At 55.2% G+C, this 18,205-nt stretch overlaps 1 protein-coding gene across 11 annotated transcripts; it reads right to left on the minus strand.

Moving 5' to 3' along the window:
- Window positions 1-423: 423 nt before the first annotated feature.
- LOC138110990 (thyroid hormone receptor alpha-like) lies at window positions 424-16,956 on the minus strand. 11 transcript variants are annotated; one of them, XM_069016128.1, is made up of 9 exons: window positions 16,853-16,956; window positions 14,839-15,032; window positions 13,419-13,480; window positions 12,975-13,048; window positions 11,623-11,709; window positions 11,410-11,539; window positions 10,855-11,052; window positions 9,112-9,239; window positions 7,818-8,851 (listed from the first exon to the last, which is right to left on the minus strand). In XM_069016128.1, the coding sequence occupies exons 2-9, from the start codon at window positions 14,889-14,891 to the stop codon at window positions 8,360-8,362; spliced, it is 1,224 nt and encodes a 407-aa protein (XP_068872229.1). In that variant the 5' UTR covers window positions 14,892-15,032; window positions 16,853-16,956; the 3' UTR covers window positions 7,818-8,359. The 11 variants fall into 11 exon arrangements, 10 of the variants coding, with proteins under 10 accessions (XP_068872235.1, XP_068872238.1, XP_068872233.1 ...); XM_069016134.1 differs by lacking the exons at window positions 7,818-8,851; window positions 12,975-13,048 and adding exons at window positions 424-6,648; window positions 7,528-7,630 and having other exon boundaries at window positions 11,410-11,709; XM_069016130.1 differs by lacking the exon at window positions 12,975-13,048 and having other exon boundaries at window positions 11,609-11,709.
- Between the last annotated feature and the right edge of the window lie 1,249 nt (window positions 16,957-18,205).

Genomic DNA, 18,205 nt, shown 5'->3' on the forward strand with positions numbered 1-18,205 from the left:
TTCCCTGCAACTCACTCCCTCCCTGCGCATCCCCGGAGAGGATTTACTCCGCTCTTTGTTCCCGACAGCACCTCTCCAGCGCAAATCCCACTTCACACAGACACTGACTAAGCAGACCTAAGGCAATGGTTCCAGCAGCAGCTGCAATCCCCAACTCCCTGTCTCCTGCACAGCTCATCCAAGCACTCCCAGCAATCTCACCTCAGCCCAGAGACTCTCTGTCCGCAGAGGGAAACACAACCCGATGGCACGCAGCTCTGGCACCACATTCCCTCTTCCCTTCTCCCTTTTTCCAGCACACCAGGCTGCTGGAAACAGCATTCCCTAGGCAGTTCATCCCAACACAGAGAAGAAGAGCCTGTGACTTACCCACACCATGGGCAGGACAAGGGGGGCCCTAGCTGGCAGGGACAGGTTCTTCTAGCACAGAGGTTTCTGAGCCCAAAAAGGAGCCTTACTTTGGCTTCCCTGACTTATTCAGCAGCCTTTTAGAAACACGTGGCAGGGAGGGAAGCTGCTTTTCCTGCCACCATTCAGCTGCCAAAACCAGTAACCCCTCCACAGTGCTGCTGCAGCCTTGCCTGGCCCTGGGGCCATAGAGCAGGAGCCTTGTGGGCATGAACCTGCCCTTGATGCATCCCCTGAGCAAAACCCACTAGTGAAAGGTGGTGAGAGCAACCAGGGCAGGGGTGGTAAGCAAATCTGTGAGCCCTTAGGAGAGGCCTGTGCCATCAGAAATGTAGAACGGTGTCTTTCAGTCGAAAGGGTCATACAGTGTTCATCTAATCCAGTTGCCTCACCAAACACGCTGACATACAAAATAATAAGCAGAAACCTTATTTCTGGTATTTCCTCACTTCTAAGTCTCAGAACTTGCAACTAAACCTACTCAATCTGTAAATTTGCGTATGTCATTGATTAGATTATTTGTAATCTTTCTCACTGCTGAAGGGTTAACACGGTGTCCTTATATCCTGATGCTTATAAATAATTAAAGACACAGCAGAATTCTTCACTAAAATCTACCATAGTCTTTTCCAGAACTGATTTCTAATCCTTTCCAAGACAGCTGCACAAGTTAATATTAAAAAAAAAGTGCTGAACCATATTTCACAACTTGCCAGCTGCCTGCCAGGGCAGAGGGGTGCATGGTTCTGGCAGGGAGGGCACAGCCTCAGCACCAGCCTGCTTGGAGAACCTCCTCTGCTCAGTGCCAGTGCCTCAAGCAGCAGTGCCTCAGGAAGGAGCATTCCCAGCCCATCCAAAAGGACATAGGGATTTACTGGTCTGGCCACGGGGAGGGGGTGAGTGCTGCAAGGGGGAGGCTCTTGCACAAGTCTGGAGTGGGCAAAGAAGGCACAACTGAGAAGGAATGGCCACCTCAGCCCCTCTCCTTCATTACAGCTCTGCACCTTCCCCTACCTGTAGGTCATAGGGAGAGGTGACAATGGGCACTGAGGGAATCAGTTGGCTGAGCAAGCTGGCGGGCAGAAGGTCCAAGAAGCTGACTTGTAAAAAAAACCAAAACCTAGAAAGGTTAATCGTGATTAACCACATATCAGAAATGCCTTCCTCTCTAATGGTAAAGCCACTGACACACTTTTTCTCCTCTTGCTTTGTCATTTATCTCGTAAATCAACCCATCTGCTTTCAAACCAAACGTGCCAAGTAAATATGAAGATTATTAGGAAGCCTTTTTATTTCCCTAGAGCCAATTAAACAGCTGGAGGTTACATTTTTTTAATATTGCCAAGCTGTTACCAGGCGTAACAAAAGGCAGTTGGCTGCACACACAGCCCCGCAAGGTTTCACCGGGCTGATGCAGCAAAATCAAGGAACTTGTGCCTTGCAACCAGCTGCAAATGCCGGAGACGCACCGCTGATTTTATGGCAGCTGTCACACCAGAAGAGCTGATCCTCCCAGACAGTGGAAGTACACAATTAGGTCACATTAAACATCGAGAAAAGGCCACAGCAGTTCCCCATGCCAACTACAAGTGAGTGACACTGGAAAACAGTTCCTAGCTGGCAAGAACCATCCCAGCATCAGTGCATAATTTCTGCTAAAAGTTTACAGATGAAGTCTGAGGGTGCAGAAGCGTGAGCAATCACCCAAACAGAGGGATTCATAACGCTTTCCCACAAGGCAGAGAAGTGAGACAGGCAAGCACCAAAGACTGGTTTATCCCCCCTGGGAAGCCACCGCTACCTCCTGTTCACAGAAACAGAGGGGCTGGCTACAGCATTCCTTCAGGAGGGTTTCCTTTAGGGCCAGAATAACAAGATGAAGCAGTGATGCTCACAGCAGAAGCTTCAGACTTGTGAAGGCTTTTTTTCCACGTACAACACCAAGCTCCTAGCCTTACCACAGGAGCAAAAGTATTTGCAGTGTCCTTACCATTGCACCCACACACTACAAAGTACGTCCTTGGCCAGAGGTGGACTAGCGAGAAAAGCACAGCCCACTCTGCTTACAGAAAGCCTTTTTGCATCCTGTCAGCACCACCTACATTCAGCTTAGTCCAGTCTTGCAAACCTGAAATCAAAGGTAGTTATGAAAGGTAGCTGTTGTCACAGGTAACAGACATTCTGTTGCACAATATTTGGTGCTCGCCACAAATTGCACTGAAACAACTTCTATGCCATTGCCACAACAGTGGTAATTATTTAAAACATGAATAAAAGGGCTCTGTACAGGAGGGCAATGCTGCATGGGGAGAGAACACACCACACCATGTAAACTTCAACACTGTGAGAAGTGTCAGTCTATGTCTTTTTACTCCCATATACTCCCATGTATCTTGAAACTACTTGTGGAGTCTACTGATTACAAAAGCATGGTAATTTTGCCTGTGATCAAAGACATAGCAATGATGCAGCAGCAAGCAGTGCACCTCAGGGAAATGTTACACAGTTTTTGGGATGGTAAGTGGGCAGCACAGCTTTCTCAGCACATGAATTAACACCTCAATTCTTTAAAAGTTTCCATTTTACCAGTTTCTTCACCAGGCTTTTTCAGTAGAAGCACTAGTTGTCACGATCAGCAGTCCTGCTGCAGTATCTCCTCTGCACGCATCCTCACAGAGCATCCCCATGCTTCGCTCCCAAACACAAGAGCAAGGCTATTCTTTACACTTTTAGGTCAGCCCTTTAGCACAGGCCAGGAGCAGCATCTCCTCCCAAAAGCAGCTGTCAGAAAGGCACAGGCAGATATGCATGCAGGAAGTAACCTCCTGAGGTACTGCTGCTGCACTGCCCATGACCAGGGTCTGAGAGCAAAGCCATGCACCAGCACATGCTAAGAAGCAAGCTGAGGGCTTACAGGAAACAACCAACCTCCAAGATATTTTGAATTGTGAAACAATTTAAGCTACAGCCCAGAACAAAGACATCAAAGTTATGACACCCTCCTAAATCAGATTTAGTCTGGTCTGTCATGGCACAAGATTACAATGTCACACTTTCACAGAATGGTTAAAGATTGGAAAGGGACCACTGGAGGTCACCTAGCTCCCAGACATGCAAGGGTCCCCCAAAGCAGGTTGTTGAGGATTGTGTCCAGATACCTTCTGAAAACCTCCAAAGAGGGAGACTCCACAACTTCTCTAGGCAATCTGTTCCAGTGCTTGGTCATCCACACAGTAAAGTTCTTGCTCATGTACATCAGTTTCTGCCCGCTGCCTTTTGTACTATTGTTGGGCAAAACCCAACCAGAGCCTGGCTCCATCCTCTTGGCACTCTCCCTTCAGATACTGATAGACTTTGATGAGGTTCCCCTCTCTGGCGTCTCTTCTTGAGGCTGACCAGGGACAGCACCCTCAGCCTTTCCTCATACATGAGATTCACCTTAATCATCTTTGTTACTCTAAGCTGGACCCTCTCCAGAGGCTCCATGTCTCGCCTGTCCTGAGGAGCCCAGAACTGCACACAGCACTCCAGATGTGGCCTCCCCAGGGCCGAGCGAAGGTGTGGGGTCCGTCCCTCCCGGGGAGGCTCCGGCGGCCTGCGTGAGGGCCGGGCAGGAGCGGGGCGCGCCGGCTGCTCCCTCGCGGGGCCGCGCTGGGCTCGCAGCGCTGCGGCTGCCGGGCCCTCGCTCCCGGCAGGGCCCGGCCTGGGCCCCACCGCCCGTGCGGGAGCACCGGCCGCCAGACCCGCCTCCCGGGACACAGCCCCGCTCCCGCCCGACCCCTGCCCCGCTTACAACACCTCGAGCCATAAGTGACAGCTGGGCTTCGCAGGACCGAGCGCGATGGAAAAAGGGAATCCAGCTGAAATACACATGGCCTCACACTCCCAAGCTGTAGGGTGGTCTGATGAGAGCAAGAGCTCATCAAGACAGGCCCAGCCTAACCTGGGGGAGACCTGGGACAGAGGAGCTTGAATGTCCCATACCTGGGAAAGCAACAAAAAGCCTTAACCAAAAATTATTTAATTCATTTATATTCAGCATTAAGTTCTCCTCCCTACCTCCCCATGCCCTCCCCACGACCCCAGCCAGCCTGGGTTTTGTAGAGTAATTTTAGGGCTCCGTGTTTCTGACCAGATCTCATCTACTGTGACATGTGAAAGAGCCCAGTGAGTGGAAGGCTCCAGCCCACAGATAGCCAAGAAAATCTAAGATTTCCTTGCTGCTCATGCAGTTTTCTCAGACTGTTTGTCAAAAGTTATTGGTGGCTATTTTTTAAATGAAAGGAGTAGAGAGAAAATAGCTTTGCAGCATATTGGGCTAGCAGATTGTTCAGACTCTGTACAGGGACAATAAAGCTTTTAGGATCCTTTGATTGACATATATAATGAATGTAGCTGTCAAACTTTTGTGCAGCAATTTTATTTTGTATTGGCAAGCTATTTCACTGGCCAGGGTTTTGCATAAAAGGAATAATTCACATTGTTGTGGTGCTGCTATTTACAGAGCCTAGAGGACAGTGGCATCACTACAATATAAATATTAATATTCAAATTTCTTTTGAAATACATAATTCTGTATGCAACCTATCCTACGTGCACATCTTCACACAGGGAGAAAGGCATTGGTCTGCAGAGAGAAGGGGGCCTGGAGCCGCTGGGGGTTGTTGTTCATTCACTGATTCATTCTGTAGCCTTTGAAAAGCCACTTAGTTACTCTGCACTTTAATGTTTCTCTCTGTGGAGCAGAGAACAAAGCCTCAACACAAACTGCCATCACTGTTACCAGTCAGAGTGGCAGAGGTCACAGAGCCAGCATGGGGTCAAGGGGCTGCTCTGAGCAGCCCGTGTGTGCACAAAGCCCAGGACAGCTGTGCTCTTCTCAAACAGCTGCTTTCTCCTGCCGAAGCAGCAGCAGGATCAGCTTGGGCTACCTAAGACAGCAGTTGCTGCTTGCCCACTACCTTTCTTTGATTATGAACAATAACTTGCCAAGAAATCACTAGCCTCAGAGAAAACAGGCAGAAAGCAAACGAGAGGGCAAAGCAAAACATAAAGGAGAGAGGGGGAAAAAAAAATCCATATAAACAAGGATGACTCTCACACTCTATTTGCTATGCAGTCAAGCCCACAAGTGGGTTGTGTATCTGAAGGTGGAAATACAAAGACATGTCCTGTTCCCTGGGGAAAGGTAAGCAACTTCTCAAATTATCTTTAGAGGCTGTTATTAGCCTTGCACTAGCACTGACATACCCTGTGCCCAAAGCCACAGCATGCACACACTGTATCCATAAAAAGAGATATTCACAGCTCTGCAGCTCATAGAAGTGCTGTGCCCGTGCTCTGGTACCAGTATCATTTAAAACAAAACAAAAAAAAAAGTTTGAGTAGCAAGTGAGCGCATGGAAAGGACTTGAACGGCAAGAATTTGGAAAGAGCATGGGAATCCAGCTTGGGGTGCTGAGGTCAATGGGCACACAATTTTTTAAGAGTGTACCAGGTTTGTTTGTTCAGTCATTCCTATATTCATTTTCAATTCCAGAGACAGGAGCTTCATGTCTAGCCCCAAAATAACAGCATTGTCTGAGACAAAGCCAACTTGGTAAGGGGTACCAGAGCTTTTCCCAGCCCATTTATGTAATAAAGCATTATATACAACTGTTGGAAAACATACCAGTTTAAAAATTTTTTATATATGACTTTGGCCAGGTTTGCTCATCTTTGCCTCAGGGAAAGGGAACTGAAGCTTCTTTCCAGGGCATTGTTTCTCTAGGTGAGGCCTGATGGGTTTAGCATTTCAAAAGACTAGGAGTAGCCCCAATAAGATAAAGCCATTGAGGGAACATCACCAGAACAGATGTCAGCGGCCATCTAAGAACATCTACCCCTGAAGATCTAATTAACATCAGAAGCGAAGAAACACAGATCTAATAGGAGACCAGATACTAGGAACTACACAACTTGAGACCAATGAACACTGACCCAATTCGTTTCTATGAGTTTTGACTGTAAAAAAGATCTGAAAATTCTAGTAAAGGTCATGTGTCATGGAATGATTCTCTCGGCACACCCGGGCTATGTGTGGATGAGATGATTTCTGTGCTACATCCTGGCCAGAGAATAAAGTAGTGCCTTGACTCTCTAACATTAAAAATGTTGCTGGAGGCTTTTTTGTTTTTCCTGCAGTTTCGGTGACACAACCAGGAAGCAGAACAGGAGCTTTATGGCCCTGTTACTTGGGTCCTAAAATACAGAGAAAGAAGACAGGGCAGAGAGCAAAGAAGAAAAACAGAGCTTTGTCCTCATTCACATCATAGCCCTGTAAGGCTTTGACCAAAAGATATAACTGTATAGTGAAACATCTATGGGGGACTCTCTTGTCTGGCACAGAGGGGTTCTGCAGATAGACTTCCAGGGCAGGGAAAGAGTACCAAGTCGGCAACACAAATTACTTCAGGCCAAACTCCAATACATAACTATAGATTCCATAGATACATCCAGCCTTAAGCCCAGAAGCAATACAGGTGGGGAGAACGGAGCCTGGGTGATTTAAACTACGTGTTTAAGCAGTTCAAGGTAACTGGAAGTAGCGCTGGTGCCTCTGGGTTTCTCTGTTCATTATTTAAGGTGAACATAAAAACACAGAGTGCAGGAGCCCAAGGATGTTCCTCACTGGCTTCAAGCTGGCAGTTTCCTAAAAGCAGCGCTTGTTGCTTTCCTTGGTTTGCCGACCAGCAGTGCCACCTCCCCTCCCTGCTGCCATGGAGCTCAGCCTTCCCCAGTGTTAACAAAATGGCACGTTACTCTACTTGGCCAGATTTTAGCTCTGAGAATTTCATTCTGAACAGTTCAGCATCTGCTTTAGCCAAAACAGTTCCACTATTTCCAGGAATATTATTAAAGGAAAAATAGACTGCTTGGCACATGTTACATAAATTCAGGCAACCTTTTATATGAGGATCTCTAGCTTCAGAAGGGAAATTTTGAAATCTGGCAGAGAGGTGACCTTTGTGGTAGAAATGTGTCTATCCCTATTAAAACCTACCTAACTTTGGCCAGATTATAGAGCAGGGAAATACTGCAGTTAAGGGCGCAGTAAAGAGTTCTGAGAATTGCACTTACTTGCTGTTTCTGCTGTGGGCAAGAGGTCCCTTATCTCCTGCAGAGCTGCAGCTTGTGCTCCCCCACTACCTTGGCCAGTTATGGCTGCACAGGTCCTCCATGGCTGGATGACGAAATTACAGAGCCAAGGGTGAGCAGAGAGACCAGCATTCCATCTGACGTCTACATACATTCCCGTAACTTTCTGATACAGGACAGCCCCATCTGTCACACAGCCCAGGTTCAACGGCAGCATCGCGAGTGCTGCGCAGGCACGAGGGCACTGCAGAAAACAAACTGTGACCAAAAAAGTCAGGGCAATTACAATACATAGATGCACAGCTGGAAGAATTAATGTCAAGCAGACAATGGCATTACAGATGTCCCCTAACAATGAGGGCTTGAATCTGCTGTCTCAGTAAAACTCTCTAAATTAGGTTTGTGTGCAGCATACGGAGAGTTTCTGAAAGAAATATAAATATAGGCCATCATTCTGCAAAGCTTCACAAACCCAAACCCTTGCATTCAGGTGCCATCTCACTGACTTTGCTGCAAAATCAAGGCCATTCACGTTAAAAGCACAGACAAGAACATCTGCTCAAACTGAACTTGTAGAAAAAAGCCCCAGTCCTAGGTAAGGCAGAACACACGTGTTTTAATTTTTAAAGTCACTATGACACAGAGACTTGTTAAGAAATGCACGTGCTTTTAGATGTATAGGGCTGCTGGAAGGAAAGGCTGAAGTTTTTTTACAAATGCCTGTAGCTCATAGGTTAAGACTACCATCAGACCGATATCCTTCAACACTCCAACTTCAATACCAAAATTGTAAGAACCTCCTGCATTCCATTCCCTAGTACGGTAACAAGACAAAGTCCTCACCCACCCTGGATCGTCCAAACAATAGAATACAAGGTTGAAACGAGCCTTGTGGTTTGAGGGGCACCTTCTGCCCAAAAAGCCCAACTGTGCATCCAGATAAAAATGAACACCACAAATAGAGAGTACAAAAACCACGGAACACCGCTTCCAGCAGGCGCCCTCGTCGGTATTTAAAGGCGTGGCTCAGGCAATAGCAACAAAGCCCCGAGGCAAAAAGCCTGGGAGGTCGGGGTTGGGTTTTTTTCCATTCAAGCCACACGTGTTCCCCAGCGCCCATTACCGGGACTCGCTCCGGGCTGGCGCCGTTCCACGGTGCGAGGGGACCGGAGAAGCCACGCGACCCACGGCACCGGCGGCACTCGGTGCCCGGGGGCGGCCCCGCGCCGGGAGAGCCCCGCCCGCCCCCGGCACCTGGACAGCTCATCCTCTGCACCTGACACACTGGGGCACCGGGCTTTCCTTCCTATGGATAACAGGGGAGAACGAGGGGGGGAAAGGATGATGGACAGATGAGGGGGAGAGGGGGAAGAGAGGGGAGTCGGGTTGGGGAGCAGGGAGAAAGGAGGGCTGGGGGGATCGGGGATGCACAGGGGAGCTGGGAGAGAGGGTGGGAGGCACTGGGGAGAGGGTAGGAGGGAGGCTGGGAGAGAAAGGGAGAGTGTGGGGGAGAGAGAAAGAAACTGGGGGGGTCTCTGCTTTCCTACCCCCCCGCAGATCCATCACCTTCATCAGCAGCTTGGGCCAGAAGCGGGGAATGTTGTGTTTGCGGTAGTTGATATAGTGCTCAAAGGCCAGCAGATACATCTCCTGGCACTTCTCAATCTTCTCGACACAGATCAGCCCCGTCAGGTCTGCGGGAATCAGGGAATCATCAGGGGATTGTGGAATCATGGAATGGTTTGGGTGGGAAGGGACCTTAAAGCTCACTCAGTTCCACCCCCCTGCCATGGCGGGGACACCTTCCACTATTCCAGGGTGCTCCAAGCCCTGTCCAACCTGGCCTTGGACACTTCCAGGGATGGAGCAGCCACAGCTTCTCTGGGCAGCCTGTGCCAGGGCCTCAGCACCCTCACAGGGAGGAATTTCTTCCCAATACCCCATCACAATCTCCCCTTTTCAGTTTAAACCTCTCCTTGTCCTGGCACTCATTGCCCATGGAAGAGTCCCTCTCCCAATCCCATACCTGCAGGGATTCTCCCTCCCACAGGGCTGAGTGTCCCATGCACCCCCTGGGTGTTGGGGTGCCCACCCCACAGACCCACGTCAGCCTGGCAGGGGGCCCCAGGGCACCAAGGGGACCTGTGCTCCTGGGTACCAGGGATTGGGGTGCCCACCTCATGCTCCTGGGACCCCTCCCAGCCTGGCACAGCTGCCTGAAGCTCTGGGAATTGGGGTGCCCACTCCAAACCCCCCCAAAATCCAGGGGGGGCACGGTTTCCCACCCAACACACCCTGAAGATGTTGTGAGGCTCTGGCATCAGGGTGCCCACCCAACACACCCCCAAGACAGTCAGGACTCTGGGCATTAGGGTGCACACCCAGTGCACTTCCACGTGCTGGGGGTTGTGGGCAAGGGGGTGCCAACACAACAATCCCCGTGCACAGCCTCTGGGCATGGGGTGCCCTCCCAATTCCCCCTGAAGCTGCTGGGGATCTCTGGCATCAGGGCGCCCACCCAACACCTCCCCAGGACAGTGAGAACTCTGGGCATTGGGGTGCCCACCCAACACCCAACCCTGATTCCTCTGGCATGGGGTACCCACCCCATTCCCCCACTACTGGTGTGCACGCACACCTGAGGACATGAGCAGCACAGCCTGGAGCAGGGCCACCTCGGTGTCATCCAGGTTGAAGGCAGAGAGGGACTTGCCACGGTGGCATTGGGGAACGTGGCGTGGCCGTGTCACCCCTGGGACCCCCACAGCAGATGGGTCATTGGGGGGGTGTGGTGTGACTGTGTCCCCCGTAATGGACAGTGGGGTTTGGGGGTGCAGTGTGACCGTGTCCCACTCTGGGACCCCCACGGTGGACAGTGGCAGGGGGTGCAGTGTGACCCTGTCCCCCCTCCCTGAGACACCCCGGGGGGTGTGATGTGACCCTGCCCCCCCTCTGGGGCCTCCATGTCACCGGGGAACACTCGTGGCAGGGCCAGTGCAGCAGCCAGAAGAGGAAGCTGCGTGACAGGGCCAGTGACAGGGCCAATGGCAGGGCCAGGGCCACCCGCGGGCACAGCTGTCCCCTTTGGTCACTGCTCACCCCTGAACCCTTTAGGGGTGACCAGCTCAAGGACACTGGGCAATGTCCCAACCCCCCTTGACTGCCCAAGGACACCGGTGACATCCCAAACCCTGGCACTGCCACCATGTGTGTGCTGAGTGTGTGAGTGCTCAGCAGATCCTGGCTAGGGCTGGGGGCCAGGGTGGGGGACCGAGATGGTGACAGAGTCCCTCCACTGCATCCCCTCACCAGGAATTTCCGCTTCTGCTTCCAGTGGCTGCCCTGGGCATTGGTGCTGCGGTGGGCTTCTGTCACAAGGCGGATCAGCTCCCACTCCTCGGCGCTGGGGCGATGCTGCAGGGACTTGATCATCTCCTCCTTCTGCTGCCACTCCCGGTTCTCCTCGATCAGCTTCCGCTTGGCTACCTGCTTCGGTCCCCAGCACCACTGCCGGACCCCCAGCATCAGCCAGGATCCCCCCACATCAGCCAGGACCCCCCATCCATGCATCCCACAGCTGCAGCATAGCACCCCATGGTGACCCCCCCCAGCCTCCTCCTGTGGCTGCTCTGGGCATCCCAAATTGCCCCATAGCACCAGGACTCCAACCCACCTCCCAAAAGCCCCCCACTATCATCTGGGATGCCCCCCAGTCAGCTAGGACCCCCCATTCATGCATTCTACCCCACTGCTGCATCACATACCAGCCCAGTCCTGCAGCTACTCCGGGTACCCCAATGTGCCCCAGGGTGTCGGGACCCCAACCTGCCCCCCAGCCGAGCCCCCCCACGCCCCCCAACTCACAGTCCATGGCCATGCCCACGGAGATGCACTTCTTGAAGCAGCAGAGCTGGCACTGGTTGCGGGTGATCTTGTCGATGACACAGGAGTAGGTGGGGTGCAGGTTCTTCTGGATGGTCCGACGGAAAAATCCCTGGGGAGGGCATGGGGGAGTGACCCAGTGAGCACTGCTGAGCCCCCCTAGCCCCCTGCCCCAAGTCACCTTGCAGCCCTCACAGGCGATGCAGCGGTAGTGGTAGCTGGCGGCCTTGTCCCCGCACACCACGCACTGTTCATCTTTGTCCAGGTAACTAGGGATGTACCCTGCGGGGACCCCCAGGTCAGGGACCCCCAGGGCACCCCAGAGCAGGGACCCCCGCAGCGGGGACTCATGGGGTGCTCCATGACAGGGATTCCCATGACAGGGACCCTCAGGGCACCCCAAGTCAAGGACCCCTGGAACACCCTGTAGCAGGGACCTTCCCACACACCCCACATCAGGGATCCTCCAGGAATCCTGAGTCAGGGACCCCCTTGCATGCCTCACATCAGGGACACCCCACACACCCCATGCCAGGGACCCCCAGTAAGCCCTCCCCTCCCTGTGCCTCAGTTTCCCCTCTGTCTGCACCCACTGTCTGCCCCACCACTACCCCTGCCCTGGCACGGGAAGGGTTAACACTGGGGGTGTGGGGGGGGGTGCCTGAGCCCCCCACGCCAATAAAGCCCCCATTATCCCATTATCTGGCCGGGAACCGGCAGCGGGGGGGGTCCCTGTCCCCCTGGCACACAGAGACCCACTGTCCCTGTCATTGTCCGTGGTCCCCCCGCCTGGCAGGCCAGGAACCAGCCCCCCACCAGAGTCCCCCCAGCCTCCCCACCACCGACTGCTCAGGGAAACTGAGGCACAGATTGCCCATGATGCATGGGGCGGTCCCCAGCACCCTGGGCCCCTCATGTCCCTCCCGGGAGCCCACCCTTGTGTTTTGGGGGGGCTGGAATTGGGGATCCCCGAAGGGTGAGAGGGATGGGAAAGGGACCGGATGCCTGGGTCCCCCCTGCATGGAGCACCTGTAACTCAGGGGAGTGTCCCCAGCACCCCAGGACTGCCGCACCCACCCGGGATCCCACAAACCCAGGCGTGGGCACCCCTCGAGCCCACTCTGGCGCTCTGCAGGTGCCGGATGCGGGGGTCCCTGGGTGCTCCCTCCCTCCGGGAGCGGGGCGGGTGCAGGGGATGGGCGGGAGCCGGACGCTTGGGTTCCCCCCTGGCCCCCCATCGGGTCCCGCCGGCGCCGGCTGCTCCCCGCCGGGAATGGGGCAGGGCGGGGGGCAGTGCCCGCAGGGCCCCCCTTATCGCCCACCCCAGGGCGCTGCCGCCCCAATGGCGGCACCCCGACCCACGAGGCGCCGAGGGGGATGTGGGGGACTGGGACCCCAGCAGACCCTGCAGGGATGTGGGGTGCAGGGGGGGACATGGGAGTGGGGTATCCATGGGACTCTGGGGTGCCTGGGGGACATGGGGACCTTGGGGTGTCTGCCAGGGACATGGGGTGTCCATGGGACCCTGGCGTTCCTGGGGTGCTCACAGGGGATAAGGGGTGTCCGTGGAACTCCAGGGGACCCGGTCGAGACATGAGGCATCCGTGGGACCCTGGGGTACCTGCATGGACACAGGAATCTTGGGGTGACCATGGGGGACAAGGGATGTCCATTGACTTTGGGGGACCCAGGTCATACATGGGGTGGCCAGGGGACCCTGGCAAGGACTTGGGGCCCCCAGGGTGCCTGCCAGGGACATGGGGTGTCCGTGGCACCCTGACTTGCCTGAAGAGACTTGGGGACCCCAAGATGTCCACAAGGAACACGAAGGGTATCCAGGGGTCCCTGGTAAGGACTCGAGGCCCCTGCAGTGCTCACACGGAGTGCCTGCAGAACCCGGCGAGCACATGAGGTACTCGGGGGACCCGGGGGTGCCCAGCAGGGCCATGGGGTGCCCGGGGGGGTTCGGGGGGTGCCGTGGGTCCCCGTACCTGACATGCTGCTCTTCACCAAACATTGGCTGCTCTTTCTTTTGCGCTTCCCATCCAGCCACCTACGGGAGGGGGGTGACAGGCTGAGAGGGTGCCCACGGATTCCCGCTGCACCCCCCCAAACTTCCAACAGCCCCCCAAAACCCCCCTCGAACCCCCTTCTCTGCTGGGAAATGGGCAGCCCCCACCCAGGGGTCCCAGTGCAGCGATGTCACAGGTGGGGTCCAGCCCGGGGGTGCGGGATGGGGGGGGTAGGAGAGGGCCCTGGGGACCCCCCCCACCCAGAACACCCCTGTCGGGACCCCCCCCTCCGGGACACGACACCGCCCTGGGGGGGCTGGGACCGAGCGGGGGAAGGGAAGGGAAGGGAAGGGAAGGGAAGGGAAGGGAAGGGAAGGGAAGGGAAGGGAAGGGAAGGGAAGGGAAGGGAAGGAAAAGGGTGGGGGAGGGGAAGGGAAAGGGTGGGGGAGGGGAAGGGAAAGGGTGGGGGAGGGGAAGGGAAAGGGTGGGGGAGGGGAAGGGAAAGGGTGGGGGAGGGGCTCCTTCCCAGTCAAAGACAAAATGTCCTTTTGGCTGAGCGGAGAAGTGACGTCATCGGGGCTCAGCCAATGGCGGGCGGCGGGGGTCCGCGCGCGCCCGTCCCCGCGGGGGGGGCCCGGGGCCGCGGGGATCGGCACCTGCGGGGGGGGAGCCCCGGGGACCCCGCATCCCCCGGGGCCGCTCCAGCCCAAGGGGACCCCGGGCCGCCACCCCCCACCGGGGGCCCGAAATAGTCCCGGGGGGGGTGGAGGGTGAGGGGAGGGGGCGGCTGGGAGAGGCACGAGTGGGGGGACACCATGGCGGGGCACGAGTGGGGGCATGTGGGCGTGGGGACACAGGGACACCAGGGGATGGACCTAGCCGGTGACATGTGGGGGGCAGGGGGACACGCAGGACATGGGCACGTGTGGGGATACCCAGAACGTGACATAGGGACACTTGCGGACATGTGGGGTACAGCGGGGCTGGGGGACACCTGGGGTACGGGGATGTACAGGACATGGGGACACCCAGGTTCGGAACATGAGTGGGGACACATGGGGTGGACGGGGATATGGGCACAGGGACAAAAAGGGCACCCAGGACACAGGGACACACGAGGCATGGACATATACACAACCACACAGGGACACATGGGGACACAGGGGGTACCCAGGGCACGGACACATACGTGACCACGCAGGGATGCATGAAGGCACACTGGGCACGACGACGCAAGAGACACAGTGGGCACTGGGACATGGAGACACTTGGGGACACACACGGCATTCGGACACAGAGGGCACAGCCAGGTATGGGCCACACAGGGATGTGCTGGGACACGCCAGGCGTGGTGCCACACGTGTCCGCCGCATGTCCCCGTGCTGGGGTGGGAGCTCACCGGGTGTCCTCTGGCTCCAACAGCGGGTCCAGGGTGCTGGGCTTCTGTTCCATTCACTGCAATTCCATCAAGGAGCGCTCAGCACCGACCGAGGGGGCTCCGGCGCCACGCGGGGGGCCACGGCTGGGGGGCCACGCCGCGCACCCCATGGTGCCCCTCAGTGCTCAGCACCGCGCAGCATCCCGGGCTGGATCCTGCGGGACAGGGGGGTCAGCCCAGACCAGCCGTGGGGGACACAGAGGGGACACCCAGGGAAGGGTGTGAAGCCATAAGGGACCCCCAGGAGCTGTGGCCACCGGGGAGGACTGGGTGTGAGCATGCAAGAAGGGAGGGAAGGAGGAGTATAAGGGCAGGAGAAAGAGGGGGAGCGGGGGCCTCACCTGGGCCACGCCCGGGGAGGCCAGCCCGGCCGCAACCTCCCCAGGCTCTAAGGGAGCAAATGGCGGCAGGGGGCGAATTCCGGGGCTTCAAACACCTCGGCCCCACGCACCTGAGCCGGGCCCGGGACCGCCCCAGAGCCCCGGCCCCGCCCGGCCCCGGGGCCCGCCCTGCCCGGCACGGGGGCGGCTCCATCGCTCGGGGCCCCGCCCCTCTCTCCCGGGCCGGACCCGCCCCGCGCACCGGGGCCGCTCCCGGGACCGGGGCTCCGGGTCCTGCCGGCGGCCGCTGCGGGTCCCGGGCGGCGCCGCCTCTTCCCCGGCGGGATTGGGGCTGGCATCGGGACCGGGAGGAGCCGCTCCGGGACGGGCGCTGGGGCCGAGCCCGGCGCTGCCGCTCCTGCTCCGGCCGGCTCTCCGCGGGGAGCCGGGGCTGTGCCAGCGCCCGGGCAGCCCCGGGATCCCGAGCCGGGCCCGACGCGCCGGGCCGGGCTCCGCTCAGCCCTGAGCCCCTCCCGGAGCCCGCCTTGGGCCCCACGACGCGGCCCCGGGCTCTGCCGCCAGCCCCGGACGCGGCGCTGAGTCGCTGCTCCCGAGCTCTGCGTGAGGCCGGGGAGCCCGGCTTCGGGCTGTGCCTAAGGCAGGACTCGGAGCTCAGAGACACAGACTCGCCCTAGCCCGAAAAGCCCGCTTTGAGCATCAAAACACAGCCCTTGTGCTTTAATTCAGGTCCAGCAAAATGCAGCACTTCAGTTTCTCTTTGTGAGCCCAAACACACAGGACTGGCTCTCTTCCTCAAGCCCTGAAAACAGGATTTAGTCACTGTTTCGGAGTCCCAGCACTGGCCGTACCAACCTGCTCTCAGGACTCTGTAGATAGAGAAATGCTGCTAGGAAGGATTTTCTTGCTATTTTCTAAGTCTGTGAGAGACTGCACAAAATCCCAGCCCCTCCCAAGCTGCAGCTCCTCACACCAAACCTCGGGGGAATCCCTGGTGCTTCCAACACTGCTGCAACCCCACCTGGAGCTGAGCTTCCAAGGTGTCTAATCCACATGCAAGCCTGGATAGTCCAAAACCTGCAGGAAAAGAGGAGGCAAAATGAAAAGGAAAGGGGGGGAAAAAACCCAGAGTTTTGGGTTTTCCCCGCGTTTGCAACAGGATTGAAGGGCAGGATAGAGAGGTAAAGAAGTACCAAAGGCTGCAGTATTTCAGGTGATTCAGAAGGGAGAACCCATTAGTTACAATAGCATTAGTAAAGGCAAACATCTCCTATTCCCTCATTTTAAGAGGTTCAGTTGAAGCAAACTCCCCTTTTTCAGCATTTTAAGGGTTTAAATCCACACTTCTACCCATGCCCTGGCATCAAATCTCTCACAAGGGAGCGAGCCCAGTACATATATAACCTAATGCTGCCCAAGAGTCCATTACTTTTCTTGTTCTTATTCATGACACTTATGGCCCTAACTAGAAGCCCCAGCGGGAGCTACACCATTTATACTACTACTATTCTTCTCTTGCCTACTTAGTTGCCTACAGCATACTACCCAGGAATGACTAATGAACAATTACACATGTTAACAAGGAATTACCCAACTCACCTGCCTATGCTGCTGAGACAAGAAGCTTCTTCTCTTACCTGTTATCTACTCTTTTGGCAGGTGTGGCTGTAGTAAAAAAAGAAGGCACCTACAGAGCCCCTTACTCCCCTGGAATTTAAGTCAGAGCAGCCAAACAGCTACAACTCCTCCCAGTGCTTTTATCCCTGATGGTAAAATTGCCTCCTCCCTTTTCCCGGGCATTGTGGGAACGAGAGGCGGGCCTGGCCAGGGGTATATTAACCCCAGTCCTGGGTAAAAGAGGCCCATTTCCTCTGTGGGGTTAGTTGGGGTAAGGGTGTCTTCTTATTTCTGTGAAGGGGGTCTTTTGGGTTTTCTCAGCTTTTTTTCAGCAGGTACTTTTGGTATCTGAAGTAATAGAGGCTTTGAAGACTCTGTGAAGAAGATAGCATTAAGTGCATGGTTCATGGCAACTTCCTGAAATTCCAGATTGTGTCAGGTACGATACTTCAGTTTTTTCAGCAGATTCATTTTGCTGCAAGAGGAAGCTACCCTGGGTCCAAGATGACATTGGAGATGGAGGCTTCTGATAGGTAAGCTAAGGACTGTAAGTATGAGTGGGAGTGGGAGCAGGGTCCCAGTTAGTAGCTGACTTGCTGGGATTTGGCTTGTATGCCACTCCACGGGTGCATTGATTTTGGTTTTCTTTGTCATAGCTGACTAAGATGCCAACCTGGTGATCACAGTGCCTTTGGAGAGGGCTGAGGTGGACTCCTTTTGCATCCAGTGTGGATTCACATTGTTGGTCACCTAAAAGCTAAGTTGGGGGCCAGGACCTAGAGATGGGATGATAGCAGGGTAGTGGGTTGGAAATTCCTGGGAGAGATGTAAAAATTAGTGTAGGGGAAAGGGATGCTCTCCAAGGGGCTTGTTAGGTAAGCTAAAGGGAGTAGCCCTACTTTTGATTGCAACTGTAGGGTGTGCAGCGCAGAGCAGTTCCAGTGTGTGTTGTCTCGTCCCGTGTGTGTTTTGTGTCTCTGGCATCCCTCGGATCAGATCTCTGTGCCTTTTATCCTTAAGGGGCTTATCATAAGCATTGGCCATCATCTCTAGCTTCTTGAACTTTCGTACTTCTTGGTAGGATGCCAATGTCACTTGTTCTTTTACCAGTGGGCTTGGCCGCATCTTGGAATCACATCTTGGAAGCATTGAGTCAGATGTCTTTTGAGGCCTTGTTCCTGGCTCTACTGCCATCCATCCTTTCCAGCCGTGAGCTGTAATGTCCTGGGGCTTGCAAGATTGTCAGGAGATGGGAGCATTCTAAATGTGGCATTGTCTCTCACAGCCATCTTGATCATTGTGACTGACAGTTCTTAGAACAGGTCACTGTTACAGTCTTTTCTTCTGCTCCTTAGAGCCTCCTTCATCCACCA

The sequence above is a fragment of the Aphelocoma coerulescens genome, chromosome 5 (genome assembly GCF_041296385.1).
Source record: "Aphelocoma coerulescens isolate FSJ_1873_10779 chromosome 5, UR_Acoe_1.0, whole genome shotgun sequence".
Lineage (NCBI taxonomy): Eukaryota > Metazoa > Chordata > Aves > Passeriformes > Corvidae > Aphelocoma > Aphelocoma coerulescens.

Excerpts from the sequence above, each read along its gene's own strand:
- LOC138110990 (XM_069016127.1), bottom strand. The coding sequence starts at position 14,891 with ATGGAACAGAAGCCCAGCACCCTGGACCCGCTGTTGGAGCCAGAGGAC. Across the intron at positions 11,710-13,418 it reads GGTGAAGAGCAGCATGTCAG|GGTACATCCCTAGTTACCTG; the intron begins GTACGGGGACCC and ends GGGTCCCCGCAG. Across the intron at positions 11,053-11,409 it reads CGTGGGCATGGCCATGGACT|TGGTGCTGGGGACCGAAGCA; the intron begins GTGAGTTGGGGG and ends GGGGTCCGGCAG.